This window comes from Chelonoidis abingdonii, chromosome 17, assembly GCF_003597395.2.
Source record: "Chelonoidis abingdonii isolate Lonesome George chromosome 17, CheloAbing_2.0, whole genome shotgun sequence".
NCBI lineage: Eukaryota > Metazoa > Chordata > Testudines > Testudinidae > Chelonoidis > Chelonoidis abingdonii.
In genome coordinates this window covers 34,194,942-34,219,633 of record NC_133785.1, presented here as the reverse complement: position 1 = coordinate 34,219,633, position 24,692 = coordinate 34,194,942, and the positions used below count along the sequence as shown (strand labels likewise).

Here is a 24,692-nt window from a genome sequence, read left to right as displayed (position 1 = left end):
AGTCAGATTTTGGTGTCTCAAGTTGGCCCAAAACCAGTAGATTGTTTTTTTAAAGTGTAGACTTAAGTGACTTGCACCTAACAGGCAGTTAGTGGCAGGGCCAAAAACAGAACCTAGGCCTGACTCCTAGTCTTCTGCCAGATGCAACTAGTAGCCCCTGTTGTCATGTTATTTTGTAACTTATTACAAGCACTCTTCAGTGAATCACAGGTGGATTCTACATGAACAGCACAGGAGAGAAACTGTTTCCTTCCTGCTCTCCTGGAACATACATCACACAAAACTCAGCTAAATAAAGGCATTGGATGGAAACCAATAGATTCTGCAGTTAAAACACATGGCATAAGTATTCAGGTATTGGACCAAAAAAATCCGTCTCTCTGCATGTTTCTTCCCTTCCGCACAAAAAGTTGACACGGTTCACTCACCTTGAATTATAAGGCCTAAATTCAGCCTGCAGCTCAGATCAGGAAATGCAGAAAATTATGGCATGTGAATAACAAAAAAGGGACAAAGAATTAAATGGTATAGCAATTTAGGGCAGTGCCCCTACCAATATGGAGTGCTTACTCATTTCCTCTTCTCAGTCTTTGTTCTCAACGGACCAAGAACTAACAAGGAATCTTATATAACACACTTCCAAAACAAATGAGCTGCATGCAAAGTAATAACTTTCCTCCTCTTCAGTGGAGGAAATAAGTGGAAGCAGAAGAATCTTGTATTAGAAAACAACCCCTCCACCCCCTAAAAGAGAGTTAGGAAGAATTTCAGATGCCGCTGACCATAACATTTAAAAAACATTTCAGAGCACATTTTCCAATTAAAAAAAAACAATCTAACACGCACTGCTGTTTTTTCTGGCTAGAATACCAATTTCCTAGAGAGGACAATCGCTTTTTGCTGTTGACAAACGTTGCAATCAGGCTCTGAAAGAGGAGGCCTGATCTAAGAGCGACAAGTAGCCCATTTTGGGAAGGATGGGAATATTTTGGGATGGGGGGTGAGGAAGAGGAAAAAATCTGATGGAGACGGTGTTTGTTCTTATGCTGTAAAGGAGACAGTTTTATAACCCTTGGCCGGAATTATTCAGGAAACCCATAGAGGAAGTAATTGGAAATTGTTGGACAGGGAAACTTCCACATTGTGTTTCCAAACATCTAGGATTGCAGTCTGTGCTGAATTCCTCTTTTTATTTTAACTGTGGGTCTCACTCAGAAACCAATAGACTTGTGGTTTAATTAACACGCAGCCTTGAAAAGTTCAACAGCTGTCAAAAAAAAATAATTTTTTTTTGGACATTTACGACAAGTCTAAATGGCTTAATCAAGCACAGTCTGTTCCCGGGTAAGCCTTGGTCCCGACGTTAGCCGATACGCACGCAGGGTGCCTTCCAGACAGCTCAAGTGTTCACAGCTGGAGGGTGAACCAAACAAGGTAAACAATGGTAACCAGATTCAGTCTGCGAGCCTGCTACAAACCATGGGCTAATTATCAGCCCAATGATTTTGTTAGGGGAAAAAAATACCTGAGGCGAAAGAGAAATGGACTGGGGTGTAATTGTGGGGTTGGGGGTATTTTTGTTTGTTCTGTTGCACACTTTGGGGGGAAGGTGTAAAATAACCCAAATACCTTAAAATACTAATGCTGCAATAGGAAGAGTAAATCTGTTATTTAGCATCTGCTTATAGTGACACTGTGCCCCTGAAAAAGACATGGACCGTGCCCCAACAGCTTCGAAATTAAGGCCCCCACCCAGCAAAAGACTAGAGCGGAACCTGCAAGGAACTCCATTAACCTGGGTCTGCCCACATCTCTTGCCGGAGGGAGCCACTATGAATCCACAGAGGGTTGTGGGGTTGCCTGAAGGCATGCACTGGGTTAGCAGGAAATCCCTTATCTAACCTCTGCCCATACAGATAAAGTTTAAGGGCCCATGTCCCTGCTCTCCTCACTGTGCCAAGTGCTTACTCCTCAAACTCTCTGCTGAGAAATGAGCACCTCAACGTGGGGATGGGATATTTAATAATGGGAGTGGAGAGGGAGAAATTACCCACAGATTCACATGCAACAGGTCCCTTATGTACATGGATCTCCCTATCTCGCACCTAGGATTTGGTGGGATGGGATAGTGAAGCCTCTCCACAACATCGTCCTCTCTGGACTGGCCCTTGGTTCCACTCACATCCAGAGGTGAGTTAGCAGAGCACAGTTCCCAGGGCACATGCATCATTCCCCACTCCTTGCCCCACATGGAAACAAAAGCTTGGACAAAAGGTGAAACCACCCCCAGCTGAATTATTGCAGAACCTTCTTCCCCTTCCCAGGATTTCCAGGGGCATTCGCCTGTCTGAGATTCCCTGGCACAGTGGCATCCATGGCAATATGCTTCTAGAGAGCTGGAAGAGAGAGAACAAGACAAACAGAACTTGATCTGGTGCCCACGATGTAGACCACCTTCTGTCTGCAGCAGATCACCCAAGATCCACAGGACTTTGAAGTATGATCCACTGTTTCTTGCAGGCCCCTCTCCCAAATGGGAAAAAGCTGGAGGAATCAGTGGCAGGTCCCCCAGAACCGCCCCCATGGGTGAATATGATCTAAGAAGATCATAATAATCAGCACTTACTCTACAATGAAGTGCTATACAAACTAACCATCTCAATGCTCCTACAAGATAAGCAGCATCATTAGCCCTATTTTATGGATGAAGCAATGGAAGCAGACAGAATTCATCTGGGGTCCCAGATGGAGTCAATATTTGGGATGCGGACGCCTTGTCCCATAATCTAAAAGACTCCAAAAACTTGCAGCCCCTTCCATGCAAATGCTGATGGTGCAACAACATGCCTTTACACTGACAACACATGAAGCACTGAATCCCATTCTGCTGTTACTAATATTATTGGTATTGGAAGTAGCAAAAAGCCCAATTCTACAGTGCTAGGTGCTGTACACACAGAACAAATAAGTAGGCCATGTCCTAAAGAGCTTAGCATACCAATAGGTACCATTACAAAACCTATGAGAAAACCAATTACTACAATCTGTTTAAAGTCTATTATCTGATCAGACTCTAACAAATCCATATAATCTTTTGTCCCAGGCAGCAAAATCACAAACTAGTACAAAATATGGTTTGTAACCTATCAGGCAAGAATGATATCAGATCCACTTGAACGGGGCCTGATCCAATTCCCAGTGAAATCAATGGAACATCTCCCAGTGATTTCACTGGGATCAAATCATGTCTCTCAGAGATAAACATATGTGATCTCCAAAACACCAGATGAGATTGGTCCAGTACAGGTCTCTGCTCGCTGAAAAGACAGCTTGTCAGTTTCTTGTTAAATAGGACACAAAGTGCTAACACTTGAGATACAAGTGCTGGGAAACTAGGAGTGATGATTCTCAGCTTTAGAGCAACTTTGCAGCCCACCTCCCGAATCAGAAAATGCTTTTCCCTCTCCCCACTCGCATAGAAGAGAGGAAGTTCCCATGGGTTCGGCTTTATCAGCCTAATGTAATGTTTTTAACCTAGCAGAGCAAAGAGAAAAACAACAGGCATTCATTCCCCACTGGAACACAAGGTCTGGTCGAAAGCCCACTGAAGTCAATGGAAGGTCTTCACCTGGGTTTTCAATTGCACAGAGTAAAAGATGAGATACTGTTTTTCTGGGGTTGTGCTTTTCTACAGCTTGCAGGGTTGCATGAATCAAACCAAACATCTTGAGCCAAACTGCTGGAAAGGGGGATGGTTGGATGGAAAAAGAATCTTTACATCACTGTAAAATTAAAAAAAAAAAAAACATGCAACTCCTGGTACACAATATTCCCAAACCTCAGGGCGTCCAACCAATTTATTTTTCTTCTTTATTGTTTAGTTCATGGGTTCACTCTTTGCAATAGATATGATCTAAAAGATCATAAAAACCAACTGCATTTTACAGAAAGGTTTAAACCCGCTCGTGTGGTTAATTTCTGCCTGTGCAAGAGACAGTGAACACCCCAGCACTATTTACAGATTATACAGATAGGAACAGCACTAAAATATGCTTAGCACAAAAAAATATGGCACATATTTCAAAGTGAAATATCATGTGGTTTGTTTAAATCCTCTGAAATGGGCCAAATCTTCCCGTTTTGCTAAAACAAACGAAACACAAGGCTGATCTGAATCTGCATCCTGGTTCATAAGGAGAGAAAGGTTTATTGTGACTTACATGCATAAACATAGCATTCTGGACAATGTACAAACTTCACCAGTTATGTCAGGCAATAAGCAATAGAGACAAGCACAATCCAACTCGTTCACGTAAGTAGAGGTCAAAATTCATGCTCTGGACCATGCCCATGAAACTACCTTCACAAAACAGGTGCAAGAATGATAAAGTGCATGTGGGAGGAGGGGAAGAAAAGGAGCAAGATGAGAATTTTTCAGGACACATAACGCTGCTCTGTTCCTCTTCTAGTGACATCCTTCCTTGTGCAAACAACAAGCAATACGTTCATGCCAGCTGTCGCAGCATCCACTTGGGAACTTACTGTGTAGCAAGCAGGTGCACTACAGACTCACCCCTGGACTTGCGGGTGCAGTAACTCAATGTGTGCACAAGTGCATTTGCTCCCCTATGCTTCAAAACATGTTACTTCTTTAGGCTGATGAACCTAAAGGAGCTAGGCACCCAGGAGCCACTGAAACCGTCTGCAAGTAGACACCCAGCTGCCTTGGGCTCTTTTACTCCAGTGCCAATGCAGCCCTTAACTAAGCATCCTGAGGCTTAGGAGAATCACACCCTGGCATCAGCTTACAACGCCTGTTACCCAACATCTGCACCCTGGGAAAGAGTTACCTGTGTTCTTTCACGGCTCCCAAAGTCTGAACAGACTGCAGCCCGGCTAAGGCAGTTTAAATGAAACCATGGAAAATACAGCAACCCCACAGGTCCATGGCTTCTCTGCTACTGAGGGGCTGCGAGCGAACTTCTACTTAAACCAGTTTTCTCCTGTATCTCTTACTAACCAAACTAGCTCCATGCACACACAGAAAAGGAGGAAGAGTCAGCAATGTTTGGACAACTGGAATAGATTTAAGGGACCATTTTTCACAGGTCTTCCAGCCATGCAGTTTCCTCTGCTTTCCATTTTTTTAACCATGACAGAATTCACAGACCAGCAGTCCTCTAATCCATTACCTCTTCTGAGGAGGAGGTGCGTGAGCACAGGAGCAAAGCCTTCAGTCAGTAATGTGACCTCTATCTCCCTCCTCCCCCCACCCCCGTCAACTCTTAAACGTCACACACGCAGAAAAAAGTAATCCGTCACCAGCAGACAGAAACGGTTAGCATGTTTCAGACATGACCCAGCTAACACAGCCTTCCTGCTCCGTGGCCAGACACAACCTGAATAACTTTTACTAACTTCTGGTCAAGTGCAATTTATCACAAGAGTTCTCGACCTCTCTGCCATTACTGCTCTCGGAGGAAGTATACAGTTTCATTTTAGATATCTGTCTGGGCTACAGATCTAACTGCATCAGCTGAACTGGTTTTAAATATTGTATAAATACAGTCTAATTGGCCAAGCATAAAACTTTTTAGATCTATATTCTAGACAACCTAAAACATGATATTTTAACCGTCTTTATAAAATGGCCTAATCTACACTGCCTGGGCAAAACATGTTCAGAATTGCAGGAGCTGTATTGAAATACAGGTTCAGTAAGAGTTTTATTTCTAGTGTTGATGGTAAACTCTCTAGGGCAGATGTGTACATACAATGTCTAACACAATGGGCTCCAATCTCATTTGGTAACTACAAAACAAATACAAACAGATGGCAGACCCAAATTATTTGCCCAGTACTTGATTTGGGCCCAACTAGAACACTGGATCTAAGGCACTTTGAATCTGGGGGAAGCGTAGATCTGGATTTCATGTTTTAAGATAAGTTTGCACTCCCTTTTCCTACCCACCTGGAAGACCTTCTTCAACAATTCTTCTCTGAACAAAACTGCACTGGAGGAGTGGGGTCTCAAGAGGTGTCGTGGGGTCTCAGAGATGATGTGATGTTTGTTTTGACATTTGAAACACAATTTCCACTTGAACTCAAAACATGGGATATGCTCTAAATTTTAGACAAGATTTACATTTTCTAATCTGAAATAATTAATCTAAAAATACATTCTTTCATTTAAAGTGAAGCCTTTACTACAAACTGATTATATTTAACAAAAGATTGTTTATAACAGCTCGGAGGCAGCCTTCCAAACTTAGTTTTATTACATCAATGGAGCACAAAATATTTTTGATTTGTAGATTAAACAAATCATAATCTCTTTACAAATAGCAACGGTAAACTAACCACCCAAAAACTGAGACACGAAGAACCTAACTGCTAAAACGCTGGCTCAGATTTTCAGCCAGCCACTACAAGTAGCACAGCATTTTATAAATGCAACCAATGCATGGCACTAAAGAGTGCTTTATAAAACCTGGGCCTCAGTGTAAAAGCTGTTCAGTACATAAAGAATATCTTTGAAACTTTTCTACTGAAATTTTCATTGAGCAGTCTCAGCTAACCACCAACATATATGGAGTGAAAAGCAGCTCATGGCACAAGTGCAAATAACCAGTAATTTCACTCTAGAGTCCAATTTGATTAACACTTTAAAAAAATCAAATAGACAGATGACGACAGTTCAAAGGGCACATTCTCAAATTCCTCCTCAAATTGAGAATACAACCATACAAATGCACTCATAATACCTGGATTAATTAGGATATATTCACCAGAACCAAGGAAGGGACCATGAAAATATTAAAGCACACTTGTATACTTCTCAAAAATTACAGAGTGATGGGCTGACAATATACTGAAAAAATATTTAAAAAAAGAGAACATAATGTGCTCATATTCTTCAGTGATATTATTATATGATTGACATAATTATAATATTTTATTCAAAATAGGCCACATGAGGTGTCATTGGAAAGGTTATGAATTGATGAATGATTATCCTATTTCCATGCATGTATCATTTTTGTATCTGAGGTTATGACTATTGACTATGTATCTATTTCAAATGTACTTACACCTGGGTAACACCCACTAGACAAGATGCTTTCATTCTAGATCAGTGATTCTCAAACTGTCGCTTGGGACCTCACTTTAATGGGGTCGCCAGAGCTAGCTAAGTCTTGCTGAAGCCCAAGTCTCAGCACCCACAGCTGAAGCCGAAGCCCGAGGGGGCAGGGCTCAGGTCACAGCCCCCTTGCCTGGGGCTGAAGCTCTTGGGCTTCAGCTTTGGCCCCTCCCCCAACCCAGAGCGGGCACCCGAGTTCAGATTTGGGCAGGCTCAGGCTTCTGTCCTCCTTCCTGGGGTCATGTAGTAATTTTTTGTCAGAAGGCGGGTTGAGATGCAATGAAGTTTGAGATGCCCTGATGAGCAAAGTGGGTGGGGAAGGGCCTATTCACAGCAACGGGTCGTTAGGACCTTAGGAGAAGACCTTAGGAGAAGCTTATCTCCCACTTGAGAAGCCTTCCTGTACCTCCGACTAACGGCTGCTGTGAGTCTACAAGGACATGTGAGGAGACGACGAGTCTCTAGACTCCATCTTGGGACATCAGTACTTTTCCACAAACTGGTCTGGGAACCAAGTTGTGGGAACAAAGGGTTCCTGTCCTACGCAAAAGCTATATATTTGCTTCTGGTGTAAATACTTATTGCCTGATCTTGCATTCCTTTTGCACCCAAACCTCCCACTGACCTCAGTAGGGGATCTGGATGCATAAAGAATGCACAATCCAGTCTACAGAGCTGCATTCAGGAGCAAACTCTGCCCTTTCACCCACAGCTGGATTGTGCAGTATTGCTGGTTAAGGAGAGAGGGCAAGGTAGGCTATGAAGGGGGAGTGCAACCCCAACTGTGCATGTACCGGGGATCCCTGTGCAAATGTACACTCCAGAGGAGGGAAGCAGAAGCCACCGTTACAAGAGTCTGGAGAAGCAGCAAGGCTGCAAAGTCCTTAGGCTGAAGTAAAACAACTACACAGCAGCTGCATCTTTAAAGGCAGGGAGAAATCTTGCCCCTTTCCAAAGCATATTTCTCCAACCCCCAGTTACCTGAAACATTTTGGCACAATAGAAGCAGTTTGCCCCTGGATACATGAGGCCTCAGTGCATTTCATTGATCAGGATGGATCTCCAAGATCTGAGCCATTCATGAAATGTTTCTTCCTTGTTTTATATGTAATCACATATAAAACAATTATATGTAAGTAATTATATGTAATCACAAGCAGGACACTGACTATTTTACTTCCCCACTTCTCTTCCGCCTCCCCCACCCCCCGCCCCGAACTGATTTGGAGAGAAGCCTTTCATATAGATACATTTTGTGTAACAGTTGGATTTTAAGGCGAGAAAGAGTGCAGGTATGGGAGAAAGAAAATGATGTCATCACTAAGGCCACAGCGTATCCCAGATGCTGCATCCAATTATGGTGTGAAACCAAAATCCATGAAAACTGAGTAGCATTCGGTGTATTTACAGTTCAGTCTCACTTTAAAAGTGACACTAAAGGTACATCTACACTGGGAGTTACAGTGCCGGCAGTTACAGCGCCACTCAGAGAGCACTGAAGGGAAACCGCTGTTGTGTGTTCACACTGTCAGCTGCCTGCGCAATAGCATGTTCACACTTGCAGCAGTTTTCGGAGTGGTGCACTCTGGGCAGCTATCCCACAGAGCATCTCTTCCTCTTCTGTCGCTAAGGGTTCTGGGAAGGCGGAGGGGTTCGCGGGGCATCCTGTCCCAAATTCCCCATGATGCATTGCTTTGCATCTCAGCAATCCCTGTACTTCTGTCCACATTTGGCACCATCTTTCAACGGTTTGTGTAGTGTGCGCTCTGCCTCTTCAGTCTGCAGGAATGGATCCCGCACCGCTGACCAATATACTGCTCGATCTCAGTAACACGTCACGAGTGGCAGTGGAGTTATTCCTTAAATTGCACAGGCAAGAGGAGTGCGACATTGATCTCGCCACGCATACTAGCTATGACAAGACTGCCTGTGGCATTCACAGAGGTGCTCACCACAGCGGAACGCCACTTGTGGGCTTGGGACACAGGCATTGAGTGGTGGGATCACATCGTCACGCACGTCTGGGAAGATAAGCAGTGGCTGCAGAACTTTCGGATGAGGAAGCCCACATTCATGGGACTGTGTGATGAGCTACCTCAGCCCTGCAGTGCAAGGACACGAGAATGAGAGCTGCCCTGCTGCTGGAGAAGTGCATGGCGATTGCGCTGTGGAAGCTGGCGACTCCAGACTGTTACCGATCAGTTGCCAACCACATCAGAGTTGGAAAGTCGAACACTGAACTCGTGTTGACAGATGTGTGGAAGGTCATTAATTGCATTCTGCTCCGAAAGACCGTGACTCTGGGCAATGTGCATGACATTGGGGATGGCTCTGCACAAATGGGCTTCCCTAACTGCAGAGGGGCGATAGAAGGCATGCATACCACAATTCTGGCACCAGACCACCTAGTGACCGAGTACATTAATCGCCTGGGCTATTTCTCAATGGTTCTCCAGGCACTTGCGGATCATTGTGGGCGTTTCACAGACATTAACACAGGCTGGTCTGGAAAGGTGCATGATTCTCACATCTTTCGGAACACTGGCCTGTTCAAGAAGCTGCAAGCAGGGACTTTCTTCTTGGACCAGAAGATCACCTTCAGGGATGTCGAAATGCCAGTTATGATCCTGGGAGATCCCACGTACCCCTCAACACCATGGCTCATAAAGCCATACATGGAGCACCTTGACAGCAGCAAGGAGCAGGTCAACCACAGGCTGAGCAAGTGCAGAATGACTGTTGAATGTGCTTTTGGCCATTTAAAGGCCCGCTGGTGCTGCCTATATGGGAAGTTGGACCTGGCCAATGACAACATTCCTATGCTTATAGGTGTGTGCTGTATACTCTATAATATTTGTGAAGGGAAGGGTACAAGCTTCACTCAGGGCTGGACCGCTGAGGTTCAGTGCCTGGAGGCTGAATTGGAACAGTCAGAGACCAGGGCTATTAGAGGGGTGCAGCGCAGGGCCATAAAGATCAGGGATGCCGTGAGGCAGCAATTTGAAGATGAAAGCCACTAATATTTGTTGCTATGCTCAGGAGTGCAATGCTTGTAATATTAGGAGATGATTATGACTGATGCAGACGATGCAATATCTGGTTTAAGAAAATTGCCTATTGCTTTAAAGGGCTCTGTTTGTTTTCAGTTAATAGAATAAAGATTGCTTTCAAACCAACACAATTATTTTATTAAAAAAAGAACAACCGGAGGAGAGAGACAAACAAACAAACAAACAAATAAAAACACATCAATGCTGAGGGGAACAGGGGAAGCGAGGGGGTCCCAAGACAGTTAAAGATTTGGGTATGTCCAGGTATCATATCCAACCTTCTCCTCTGGAGTACAGTACCCGCTGTACTGTACTTCAGCAAAGCAAAACTGCAGAGGGACAGGAGTTGAGTGCAGTGGGTACTGGGAGTCCACAGTGCTGGATTGTGATGGGGCAGGAGTGAAATGCAGTGGATACAGACTGGAGCCAGGAGGTTGATAAGAGCATGTTGGTGGCATCGGGGGCGGGGGGGCGCATGGGAAAGAGTTTTGCGATATCAGCTACAGGGGAGGGCGGGCGCGAAGCTGCTTGGTTTGCAGTGCTAGTATCGCAGGGAACGTGTCCGCTTGGTGCTCCATAATGTTTAAAAGCCGCTCCGTGACTTTGTTCTGGTGCACCGCGTTCGCCTTCTGGTCCCTCTTCTCGCTGTCCCACCACTCCTTCAATTCCTGTTTTTCGGCCGCGGAGTGCATCATGACCTCACACAGAAAGTCCTCTTTAGTACTTCATGGTCACTTTCTAATTCTGCACAGCCATTCAGCTGGTGATAACAAAGAGGGAGGCTGGGCTCCCAAGGTCATATCTGTGAAGCCAAAATGCAAAATTTTACAAAAGCAATATTGTTGGCAACACACAGACCACTGATTCAGTGATTTAAAACACAGTCACTATTCACATACCTGTCACTAACTGGCTGATTCCAGGCAAGCACATGTGCCACAAAACCCCCAAAATGGTGAGTAACTGCAGGGGCAGGGGAAAATCAGTGTTCCAAGACCACACTGTACACTGGGCACGTGGCTCCTGGGGAAAGGCAGCACTGTAGGAGGTGGCCTTATAATCATTCCTGTCCCCACATTTTCCAGAGGCCGTGTTTTCTCCAAGACTGATGCTTCCGCCCTGCCCTTATGCAACTCGCTTGTGTGCAGCAATGGGTCCCCCCGGCCACCACCACCAGTGACAGCAGAGTGGTGCAGGGAAGTTACCCCTAATGGGACAAGAAACAAAGCAGCTCTGCCAAAGAACCTATGGCAGCAGATTGCCCAGTATCTCCATGAGAGTTTTGTGGAGATCTCTCGGCTAGATTCGCATGAAGTGAGGGTGTGATTAACACCCTGTTCTACCACTCAGACTAGACATTTGGTGGTAAACGCATCATACATACACAAGCCTCCTTTCTACAACCCTCCTGCCCCTCCCAACAACTCACTTCAGCGATTCCCAAAATCAAAGCCACTTACCAGGGGCCTCCTCTCCTGTTTGCGCTTCGCCAAGATTCGACAGCTGTGACTGGCTAGCCTTCTCCATAGAGAAGAGCTCCTGGCTGCATGCAGCTCTGACCTCCAAGTACGTCCTCTGCCTCTGGGTCCCCCTCCTTCTCCACATCCTCGTCCAAGATTTCCTGCTCCTGGCTTGGTCCAGTCTCAACTGGTATGCAAGCCACCGAAGTAACCACAGTGGCCTTCGCAGTGGAGGTGGGGTCACCACCGAGTATCGCATCCAGCTCTTTGTAGAACCAGCAGCTCGTGCGCACAGCACCAGATTCCCTCCCATGCCTTGTGGTAGGCATTCCGCAGCTCCTTCACTTTGACCCTGCACTGCACTATGTCCTGGTTATGGCCCCTTTCTGTCACATATCGTGAAATCTGTCCATAGGTATCATAATTCCTATGGCTGGAGCACAGCTGGGACTGGACAACCTCCTGTCCCCAAATGCTGATGAGGTCCAGCAGCTCGGCATTGCTCCAAGTGGATCGCCTGGTGCATGAAACAGGTATGGCCACCTGGAAAGATGCACTCAGACCACTCCATGCATCACTGAGCAAACAGGAAAGGGACTTTCAAGATTCCCAAGGAATGTAAGGGGTGGGGATGACAGTTGGTCGCTTATGGGTAGGACAGTAGAGTTCAAACCGATGACCAGAGAAGTGAGACCAGGCATCGTAGGACACCTCCCGGAAGCCAATCACATCACTGTAAATCGACTAAGGTGTCTACACTGGCACCGCAGCACTGTAGTCATGGCGCAGACAGCTGTATGCCTCTCATCGGGGTGGGTTTTTTTACAGCGCTGCAACTGCACAGTTTCTGCACACTAAGTGGCTTGGCAGAGTGTACACCTCAGGAGTTACAACAAAAAAAGGAGCTTTCCTGTGCAGAAACTTGCCAGTGTAGACAAGGCCTAAGTGAAATCCCTCCTCTTATTCCCAGCCAGATGCTAATAGTCTTCTCTACTCCATTCCTATCAGGTTGATAAATAAGAAGAGTGAACTTCCCTCAGGTTAGGGCTTCATTCTTGCATTGGCCTCATGTGAGTGCGGCCATGCTGTGAAACAGCACTAGCGCTGCAGAGCAATTGCGTAAGCAGCTGACCAGTTGTGCTAGCTCACATTGCAGTTTATATCCCCCAATAGGTCACCTAATTCATGTTAAAAGCACCAGCGCGCTGGAATTAAGAGGTTTGGTGGTGAACCTGACCCAAGTTTCAGGAACCACTCAAATTATATCTCAAGTCAACTCTGCAGCGAAGACAGGAAGACATCCAGGAAATGAACTAGGTCCAAACTGAGACATCTATAAAGATTATCTACCCCACCTGGAGGTACCAAGCAGCTGGAAACCAAATTAATCTGCTACCAGGGACTGTGGCATATTGGGGGGCAGGGGAGGCATGGTCCAGGGAAAAGGGCATGGCTGCACTCAGAAATCCACAGCTGCCATAAATGCCTCCTATGGGATTTAAGCATGTGCTTAAATGCCTTCCGGAATAGGGATGGGATTTTACTCACTTCCTTACAGCTAAACATGTGCTGAAGTGCTTTGCTGAATTGGTGCCCAAGATCCCAATCAATACAATTCACGGGGGCATATGGTTTTCCCCTCTTGTTTCCATGAGGCTGAGAGACAGCAACATACCTCCAGATTTGCTCCCTGTTCAGTCATTTTAGCAGTAACTCATCTGAGATTAAGCAGTTTTCCCAATGCAGAACCTTAGAACAGTTTGCCAAGCTAAGAAAATAATATATTTTTTCTGAGAACAACTGACACCGTTTTCACTTCTCCAGTGCCCACTGGGATGCTTGTTTCCCTGCTCTGGGGATTTTTCCTTAGTCCCTCTTCCTCTCATCTCCCAAACCATTCATTCTCCCCCTTTCAAACTGCACCCATTGTAAATGGCACTGAATATTAACAAAGCCATTGAGCTCTGGCTCCCTTTGTATGGGACTCTTGCTTTTTGAATTGCAGTGGCTGTGGAAAGGGAAAGTCCAGAGTGATTAAAGGCCATGAAGTTTCTCAGAAAGAGGGAGGAGTACTCTGGGCATTTCTCACAGGGTCCTAAAGTCCTCTGACTTGTAACAGATTTAAAAGAGCATTTCTTAGTATATCAAGGTTAGGCCAGACCTCAGTAGGTCATTTAGTCCAAACCCCCTGCTCAAAGCAGGACCCATGCCCAGACACATTTTTACTCCAGTTTCCTAAATGGCCCTCTTAAGGATTGAACTCACAACCCTGTGTTCAGCAGGCCAATGCTCAAACCACTGAGCTAGAAAACATCTTCAATAGCTGGCATTAGAATTGCCCTTTAATAGCTGTGTTCCAGTCATTAGGCTTTGTTCCTAGCCTCATATAAAAAATTTTACATCCCTTCCCACGCACATCCAGTCCTAGAATGACTGAGTTTAAACTGCTTCGTATCCCATTTATTGGTGCAGGGTAGGCATTAAGACCTTGGGGAAAGCTCCACAGGACCAGCAGCAGGCTCATGCTAAGCATGGTCTCTCAGTAACAGCAAAATCTGTCCAAAGCATGCTTAGTGCGGTCAGTGAAGCCCAAAAGACGACACACACATTCAAATGAACTAAGACTGGTAATTAAAACAAAAATGATTACAGAGTACTCTAATCACACTAGTCTGAATACAGTTAAGTTCATGAAAGGGTTTCAACTGCAAACCCCAACTTTCAAGGGGATTAGAGCTATAATTTAGAAATGTGTTTCCTTGCTGTGCATCAGAAGTATCCACCTACCAGGCGGGAGAGGAGGAATTGTTTTGAAAGTCTGGTTAAGATAGTCATTCCATTATTCTAGTGGGCCTGTAACACCAAAGCAGCAGTGACATCTATAAAACAAAGTCTGTAGGACACTGATCGACAGAATGGATTAGGCTAGAGGCATTCCACAACACAGGGATTGTCATGAAAACTGCAAACACGCAGATCTCATCTACAATAGTCTTAACATCCCACACACAAAATGGCTAGTCAGTGGAGAACATCGTCCTTCAGGTGTTAAATTTCTGAGTAAACTATTTCAAGGGAACTAGATGCTTTATTCAAATCAGAGTATGTATAGTCTTAATGCATGTCTCATCAACTGGAGTTTGTATTTCTGTTAATAAAAGTCAATCAAGATTTTCTCGTAAGATCTATTCATGACAAACCCATGCTGTATATTGATTACAGTTCCTTCATTCTCCGGAAAGGTGAGGACCATACCTGTGGAATTTAGCCACCGGCCTGCACTGGGGTCAGTGAACACGACCCAGCCTGGAATATTCTGCCTCAGGCAATTTGTTAAGGGATGCACATACTCCCTACTGGTTTATATTATAGGTGCCCCTACTCCCCATCCCCCTCTGCTCCCAAAAGATAGTTATTTCCACACACCCCAAAGCTGCAATTCTGGATGAGTTACACAAATGAAGGGAGGAGAGGGAAGACAGAGTTTCTTACTGCCTACCCTGACCCCATACAGCTGCATAAGGGCTGAGCACAAATGAGCTGTCAGATTTTCTTAATTGTTGCTCCATTATTTCAGCAAGGAAAGGAGTTAGGCATAGGAGGCAAGAATTGCCAGGATCTCTCTCTTTTCCCTTGGTCAAATCAGCAGCACAAACTCTTCCCCTCATCCCCACCTCTCCTGACATTTCCAAAGGAGACAGAATTTTAGTTGAGAGCAACTGAAGTCCAGAAAGCAAGTAACCCACTGGCAATGGCAGAGCAGTTTTCCACACCCAGCACCTTTCTCCGAGGACTTCAAAAAGGTAGCTCAGGATCCACGCATATCAAGGCCCAATTCAACAAGGACTACATGTGCTTAAGTGCCTATTGACTTGAACAGGATCACTCCATGCTGGAAGATATGCAAATGCTTGAGCACATTTGATTTCAGGCAGCCGGGCATTTTTGAAAATCCCACTAAGCACTTATCTGCATCCTTAGGAACCTAATACCTAAAAATCTGGCCCTAAGTGACCCAGCCATTTAGGCACCTAAGTCCCACTGATTTTCAATGAGATTTAGGCTCCTAGGCTCCTATATCACTTTTGTTACTATCATCCTTGGCTGATAAATAGCTATGAGATAAAAGGCTCCAAAATGAGCCATACAGTTCCTTTGAAAACTAGGCACATCGTTACACGACTGATCAAAATATACTTGCCTCAGTAGAGCTGGTCAAAATATGAACGTTTTAAAACCTGTGAAAATATGAACCTGAATAAAAATATGCAGTTATGTAATCTGCGTTTTTAAACTCCCGAAATTCATAGGCGGTAGATCTTCAACTAGTGTAAACGGTCATAGCTCCACGGATGGCAATAGAACTAACACTCCCTAATACTCTGCCCTTGCTATCCATGTAACATTCATGCACACCTGGATACGCAGGCAGAAGTGCACAATTGTAAAGCTGAATTTCATTCTTTGCACCACAACCATAATGTTACACTGACACATTTAAGACAGAAGAGATAAAAACTAGGTGGTGTTTCTTTAAACACTCAAGAAACTGCATACTAGATAACGTACCTATTGATACAGTTATAATGGCTCAATAAACTACAAAGTCTGGGCTATTATATTCTGCCCTTTAAACTACCCCTGGGGAAGTCTGTGCCACTGTGCAGCTGCAGAATTAATGTCCCCCGGAGATTTTTTTCCCCCACCACAAAAAATACATTCTGCCGGAGAGGCACTGCAGTTACACCTTTTGCCCACCAGGGGCTGCTGTGTAAGGTGAGCTGGTGCCAGAACAGCCAGCTCATCTTAGCAGTGAGCAGCTGACAGGGAGAGAGCAGAGGCTGCTCTTCTCACAGGGACATGCCTGCAGGTCAGATGGAGGGGACAGACAGAGCAGGGCACACTGGGCTGTGGGGGAGGGCGGGTTGGTCACACAAACTGGGGCTCAGAAGGGCTAATGGGGGGCAGACAGGGGGAGGGGCTGAATGGGAATGGGGTGCAGAACAACATGGGGACAGGCAGCTGAGGGTGGCTGAGTGGGGGTGCAGAGACACATGGGACAAGGCAGATGTGCCTGACTGAATGGGAGAAGCTAGGGGTCAGCCAGGGTCTGCATGGGGGAGGCTCCCCAACTCCTTAACAATCCCTTCCCCCCAAAAGAACCTGTTCCATACTTCTCCCACCCCCAACCAACAACCCTCCAGGTTCACTTCCAGGCTTCTTCCCAGCAATGACTTCCCTCAGCTCCTCCGTTACCCTGACTCCCCCAAAGCCCTTGCACTGCTTCTGAGGGCTGCAGGAAATACAGTTCTGTATTGTAGTTTAAATGAATTATTACTCAAAGTTATGTACTGATATTCCCAATACGGAATCTATTTGTCAAAAACATTTCCTGAATTTTTTTTAGTGTCTGTCTATATTGTTACAGACATACTTGCTGACAGGTATTATGCAATAAATTACCAAAATAATGGAAACTGGAATAATCATGTTGTGTTATTTTGACAAATAAAATAAGTAGAATTTTAAAATATTGTGCACAGAATGTTTAATATTTTGGTGAAGAATTCACCCAGGAGTAATAAACCAAAGGACCAAATTCTGCTTCCATGTAACCCAGTGGAACTATGGAGGAAATTCACTGGAATTATTGGAGTTACTCCATATTCAACTGGGAAAAGAACTGTGGGTGTCTCTGGGCAGGGCAGTAACTAACCAGGGAATTAAGAAAACAAAGTTATTAAAAGTAGTTTCCTTTCCTGGCTTCTTATGACTGTTATCATTGATGTTTGTCATAAATGTGCCAATATTTCAACTTAAATAGACAGATTTTCATTTACACTCAGGACCCCTTTAAACTAATCTGGCAGCAAATTACACACACACACACACACACTAAAAGGCACCTTTACATTCTCAGAGCCTTACTGTAAATAAGAACCAGGACCAAAACATCACCCCTCAATTGGAGAAAAAGTATCTTTTACTCATCTATGAAAAAAAAATTAATCAACTTCTTTACTATTCTTTATGAAAAAGGGAGAGCACTTTGTTTTAATGGCCATAACGCTTTGCTTCATCTCCAAAGTCATTCTGATGTTCTCAGAGCTCTGCACCTGGCATTTCTGAGCACGAAGCATTTTGTTCCTAAGCTTGGCACTGAACTTTGTGCCACGGATAATATTCTAATGTAAATCAGACTTCAGACTTATTTTGCGTCTTTTGATGTCTAACCAGCTCGAGGGGCTTCAAAGCAAGACCACTGGTAAGCAGAGATATCAATCCATCACCCAGTGGATTTAGATTTTTTTCAGCTCCTTCCAGAGATGCTGAAATTTTCAGAGCTGCAACTGGTTAACTGCAAGATTTGCATGGTGGCTCAGTGATGTGGTTTATTAAACAGACTTCAGAGGTTATGCTGAACTGTTTCAACTTACTCTTGGGCTCAATTGCTGTTCCCAGTTAGAAGCTCAAAACTGTGGTGAGAAAGAACATGGTCTTTTCATATGCACGAGTGTACAAAATGTCACTGACCATTTTTTAAACACTTAACTGTAAGTGGCCACTGTTTATTACTCTTCTTCAAATCAGTTATCGCTTTTGAATAAAAAAGCCTCTTAATACTATGGTAGCTAAAGGATGCCAATGCATTTTTCCAATACTGACAGTCCTGTTAAGCAAATATACAACTTAATCAAGTTGGTTTCAAAACTATCACAAGCCAACCCTGACAGGTTATTTGTTTAAACTGTTATAAATCTATCTGTAATGCAGTGGAAATGAACTCCAAGGATTGCTTAGCCACAAGGGCACTAATTAAAGAGTAAGCTTTTAGGAGGATATCTCCAAAGGTACCTACATGGATTTAAGAGCCCAAGCCCCTTTGAAAGTCCATAGGATTTGTGCTCCTAAATCTCTTAGATGCTTTTTAAAATCTTTTCTCCCTTAATGCTTTTTTTAAGTGTTAAAATGAAATGAGGTATTGCATTTGTATATAATACAATCACTGTTTCCAACATTCAGTGCTATTTTAAAGAAGAAATCAAATATGGATTAAATGCCAGTTGATAATTAACTAGCACTTTAGAACCAAGCTTTCATTACTGTTTATTTGTATTATGGTAGTAGCACCTATCATAGAAATCATAAAAGAAAAGAAAGGTGGCTTTGTTTTGTTACAAATCTAGGTAAGTAAATAAATGTAATTCTTTTAGTTAGAAACCACATAACTTTTAGAGCAAAGCACTTAAGTTTCTCAGCTTCTTTGGCTACTTTTTCATATTTTACAGGGACAGCAAAAAAGAAAAAATGATATATTATTAAGTACAAAAATCATTGCTAAATCCTACTTTATAAATTCTAAATTAACCAACGAATTAGTTGAACTGACAAATCAGATTTAGTGTAAATTGTTAAAAGGTCAACAACCCACAGATCTGTAACAGTAGATTTATGTAGGTGATTACTTCACCGATAAAATTTAAACTGAACTCAAAAAACACACAAAAATCTGTTCCATATGAATGACACTCCTGGGCATTAGCATGTCTGTAAAAACAGACTAGTAAATTCAATTAAACTGAGTTATTAATACACTTTTTATGTGGACAAGTCACTGTCTTGTTTAAAAAGAAACGTGGATTCTGAAATTACGCTCAGCAGATTAGAAGCCATCGTAAGCACTTTTGGCTGAATTGAGAACTCTTTACCATACAAATGTACAACTAATAACAGGTGTACACGAGGAGTTATTTTCCTTTTGAAAATAAAGGGCCAAATTCTGCACTCAGTAAGACCAAGATAACTGAGAATAACTCCCAATAATCTCATCTAAAACAAGTACTTTGACTATAGTCAAAAGTGCATAATGATAACAAACCTCTAACAAAATAATTCTACTTCAGAACAAATTGAATGATCTCCACAAAAACGTCAATAACCATTTTCTTTCCTGGTAGATGTACAGTATATCTACATAACCAGAAGTATTATATAGTCAACCAATTATACATCTCTTCAGATTCTAAAAGCCCCAATGACAGAAGCATCAAGGTTCTCTTTTTCCCACTCCTCCCTAGTCTTCATTTCTGAAGGGTTAGGTAACAGTTAAGGACACTTATTTATGTACGTATACACACATACACTTTAGGTTCTTCTGCATTCTGATAGCCAAATGAAATTAATAAATTGTCAAAGTTGACCCCAATTTTCCCCTTAGGTTTCCTGAATCTTTTAATCATTTCAGATTTAAGATAGTCTACCAAGTTAAATTATAGTTAATGATGTTGCTGAAATTACAAAATAAGCTGCAAAGAAATGGCACCTATTCGAATTTGAAATATTCTTCACTCATTTTTTACTTTCAAGTACTATTTCAGTAAAAACTCAGACACACCATATTATCTATTCTCTCTTCCACTGTAAATGTGGTTGATATGCCAATTTCTCATTATCTGAAGCATTAACCTTCTAGATTGATTTGAGAGAGAGAAGCAGAATTCTGATTTCAAGTTGTACTTGAAATCAAACATATAAAACAGCTACTCTAGAACTCTAGTAAAGCAATGTATCCACCCCCCACCCCCAACAATACAGGATATAAAAATCACTTTTGTGTAACTTTGTTTCCAATTAAAAATATCTAATGGTTGAGTGTTAAAGTGTAACAGCTTCAGCCAAAATTTCCTAATCTGAATACTTGAACTCAAGCACATGGATCCATGTATGGACTGATTTTCAGAAACAGTGAGGTGAGCTGGAGGTGTTCAGCACTTCTGAAAATCAGGCCATTCGTTGAGGTGCCTAAATACGGATTCAGGGCCCTAAGTTTAGCACCCAAGTTAGAAAATTTCTCCTTCATCTACACCAGGTCATAGTGTTTAAAAAAATTCCTCTCACCTCCTTTTCCATCCAGTTTTAAAACTATAGCTACAAAAACATGAAGAGGGAGCAGTTCAGATTGAGAAGAATTTTACTTATCCAGGCACACTGTAAAACAGAGAACTACACAGCAACTTCTTCTTTGTCTCCATCTCTCTCTTCAATGTTCAATTTGAATTAGGGAGAAACATGAGATCTGTATAGTAACTTCACACTGTGCAGCAAAAAAGCACAAAAGCCAATTTTAAATGTGTATGGTAGGAAGAGGCCTGTGTCATTAAACTGGAAGAAAAAGATTTTTTTTTTTTTGTTATTAAGAATCCAGCATACCAACCAACAGTTACAAAAAAATTCAATGAGTTCAAGACCATATGGCCTACTCAGATTATTGTACACCTTTCATACAGTGCAAAGTCTTTAATAACTAAACTACCCTGTGCAAACCCTGTTCTACTTTGCCTTGATAGTGCTGTGTCATTTTTACAACAGTCATTCTTATCTTTAACACCTTCACACTCCTATGTGTAGGAAACACCGCTGACCAGTTTTTGAACACTCTCTGTAGAAACTCCGAAAGTTTTTAAATCAACACAAAGGGAGTACACAGTCTGTTTTTTTCACAAGCTGGTCCAGTGACAATGCAGCAAAAAAAAAAAAATAAGCACATCAACTAAAAGGAATAGTGTTAACTAAGGACGTTTTTTCCAGGCCTTACGCAACTGTAAGATCAGCAGTTGAAATGTTGCAGATTCTCAAAGTACAATACCTAAGAACTACAATTTATTGGACCAACTTGCGTGGGAGAGACACAAGCTTTGGAACCGCACACAGCTCTGTATCACCAACAGAAGTTGGTCCAATAAAAGATATTACCTCACCCACCTTGTCTCTAAACCATGGGACCTATATGGCTACAACTACTAGGCTGCATACAACAACTCCAGTGACTAGATGGGGAAAAGCGGCCACAGTCAATGGCTGACAGCAAACTCTAAGATTATTATTATTCATCACTGGCACAAAAACAGCACAGAGCACCAAACGAATACACTGATCCTGCAGAGAGGTATGTGCTTAACCTCAAGCCTAGACTTCAACAGACTCACAAAAAAATAAAGCACCTGTATAACTGTTTACAGGTTGAGTGCCTAAAGGATGGGGGAGGGGGAGGATATGAACTGGGACACAAAGGGCTCGATCCTGTGATTTGCTGAGGACCTACAGCCAGGTCCCCAAACCCTCAACTCCTATTGGGTTCTCGAGAGGGGCTCAGCATTTTGCAGGATCAGGACCGATCCTGCTTCCCGCTGAAGCCCATGGCAAGCGGGACCGTACCCTGAAGTAAAAGGAAGAGCCCATGAATTCATCACTTACTGAACAGGGAAAGGAGCAAGAACACAGGGGAGGGAGGAACCTCAGGCACCGCAGAAAGACAGCGAACATGATTTGACCCTCCCTTCCCTCTTCTCTCCCCCCCCCCCCCAAACACTAGAGGAACCAGGAAAACTTGAGGTGAGGCCAGCTCCCACCCCGGGGAGATCGATGGACTTACACATAGACGGGCCAGGTGGGGAGGTCCCTGGGGAGCTCAGTCAGCCCCCGATGGCTGCAGTCCAGCAGCTCCCCGGTGCAAGCGCAGCTCGAGGCGCAGCGCAGCTCGGACCCGGAGCCGGGGCGCATCAGGGCCAGCAAGAGGAAAGTCAAACAAGGAGCGGACTGCAGCAGCGGGGCCCCCACAACCGACCGCGCCATTTTGTTCCGCTGCCCCCGGGGGCCAAAGCGGAGAGAGCGGCACGAAACCAGGCCAGTCCTAAGCAGCGCTAAGCGGAGCGTGTCCAGCAACCGGTCCGGGATCGGCGGGCCCCTGCGCTAAGCTCCCCGCGCCACCAGTTGCGCCATTGCCGACTGGCTTCTCCGCTGCACAAGTCCTGCCGGAGGAGGGGAGGCGGCGTGACCGGGCCGCTGGGGCTCGCTGCTACGGCTGCTTCGGAAGGAAGGCGACTGGGCACGGGTGCATCCCCCGTGCGTGGAGTCACTGCAGCACACGGGTCGCTCCGGGACGGCGCCTATCAGCGCCCTGCTGCCCCCCGGGGCGTTTGCATGGCAGAGTCCGGCTCCGCTCCCGAGGCGGGGATGGGGAAATCAAGGCACCGACGTGCTCCCCGCTAAAGAGCCGCCAACAGCACAAGCCCCCCCACGGGTCCGCCAAAGCTCAGCTCAGTCCCCGCGGCCGGGCCACGTCCCGCTCCCTGCCGGTCTCTCGCTCGCTCCTCGCGCCCAGGGCGCGGGGCTCAGTCCCGCAGCCGCCCCGCCACCGCCGGGGGCTGCATCGCCGCCTGCCCTGCCCGCGTGGGCCGATGCCGCGCTCTCAGGCAGCTTCCCCGCACGGGCAGTGCCGCCTTCTCCACCCCGGCTGCAGCTCCCCCTGCTCGCGCTCCCGGGCCCCCTTCCTGCCGGCCCCGGGCCGGGGACGAGCCCTGCCACCCACAGCGGGCGCTGCCAGCCGCTCCGATCCCCGCGAGCCTCCCCCGGGGCACTGCCGCCCGAGTCCCCCGCAGCCGCGATCGCGTTCCTGGCCCCTGAGCGCAGCTCTTGTCTCAAGCCCACGTTGGACACATCGCAACATTCCCCCCTTCGCCACCTCCCCCACCCCTTTCGCTCCTCTCCCATTGGCCGCCCACCGTTCTAGAGCGTGCCCGCGCGCCGCTGGATTGGATAGCCGCCCCCCCGGTTTGGATACACAACGTTCCACTGATGTTGGCGGCCCGTCAATCAGAGGTGAGAGGCCCCGCCTCCCTTTCCCACCCAAGGTGTGAAAGCTGGGCTGCAGACTCCTAGCGCTAGCACCGCTTCTTAAAGGGGAAGCTGAGAGAAGGGGTGAGCCAGATTCTTTCTTTCTTTAAGGACACCTTTCTCACTACTCAATACTTCAGTATTGTACAGTGAAACGGAACCAGGCCCCCAACCAACTGTGGTTTTAAAGCCCACACTCAACTAACCAAGTTTGTCAAAAACCAACAGAGGGAATCCAGAGTTCAGCTCCAATATAGTATAATTAATATACATAATTACAATTAATTAATTATACTATATATTTTGCACATATATAGCACTTTTTTTTTTTGCATAGGTCTCAAAAGTGCCTTGCGAATATGGGTAAGTATTATAATCCCCATTCTACAGAGAAGAGCAGAGGAAAGAATTATCTTCTTCCTAAGCCAGTGCTGAACTCTAAAGCCAGTAATGGGAGAAGGAGGGCAGCTTTAACATTTTTATTTTTATTTTTTTGCTATGCCTACTATTTGCATGTGGGTAATAATAATAATTAATAACAAGAAGTGCTTGGTAGCCCTAGTCATACACTAGAAGAACCCCATTGTACAAGGGGCTATAAATACATAGACAAAAAAGATGATCCCTGCCCTAAGAGTTTATGATCGGGGTATAATACAAGAGACAACAGATGGATACAGACAGATAGTAGGGGAGTCCATGCCTAATGGATGATATGCTCCAAAGAGCCTGCATTCCAGAATTAGTCAAATCATGACCCATTAGACAGTTGTTACAAAAGTGTTACAGAAAAGTTGATAAAAGCAGCAATATGCTCCACACATGCTTTTAAGGCCTGACCAAAGCTCATTAAAGTCAACAGAAACACTCCAGTTGACTTTGGATCAGGCCCATACACTGTTGAGTTGGAAGGCAGAACTCGGCCATCTCAAAACACCAGGCTATGAGGGTACACTGTATAACCACTCACATGGGCCCTGATCCTGCAGCTAGATCTGTGTGAAGGGATGAGTTTATCTTTAGGAAGAGAAGCAACTAATATGGGACTGATTCTGCTTCCACTGACTCCAACAAAGTTTCCATGGCCCAGTCCTGCATGGGCAGCCCCTTCAACTTGCAGTCATTTGCAGCATTGCTGGAACAGAGCCCCATTGACTTAATGGAATTGGGCACTATACCTATATACAGTTTAAATGCTCTGTTTATCTTCTAAGAGACACCTGTTCTTGTTTTTTTAACTTAAAATAGTGGCAAAATTCTTTATTCAGATTTGTTCATAAAGGTTGCCCTGGACACACAAAAATGCTGCCACTTGAAATGTTGCTATTCTAGCTCCATCTTATTTTGAGGAAACAGCAGGTCTGTGGA

At 44.7% G+C, this 24,692-nt stretch overlaps 1 protein-coding gene across 1 annotated transcript in view; it reads right to left on the bottom strand.

Annotated features, from left to right (window-relative positions):
- LRIG1 (leucine rich repeats and immunoglobulin like domains 1) overlaps positions 1-22,833 on the bottom strand; it is a 137,101-nt gene extending 114,268 nt beyond the window's left edge. Inside the window, exon 1 of the mRNA XM_032775758.2 lies at positions 22,084-22,833. Within this exon, the coding sequence (XP_032631649.1) occupies positions 22,084-22,283 (200 nt within the window). The 5' untranslated portion in view covers positions 22,284-22,833. The remainder of the gene's footprint in view (positions 1-22,083) is intronic.
- Positions 22,834-24,692: the final 1,859 nt, after the last annotated feature.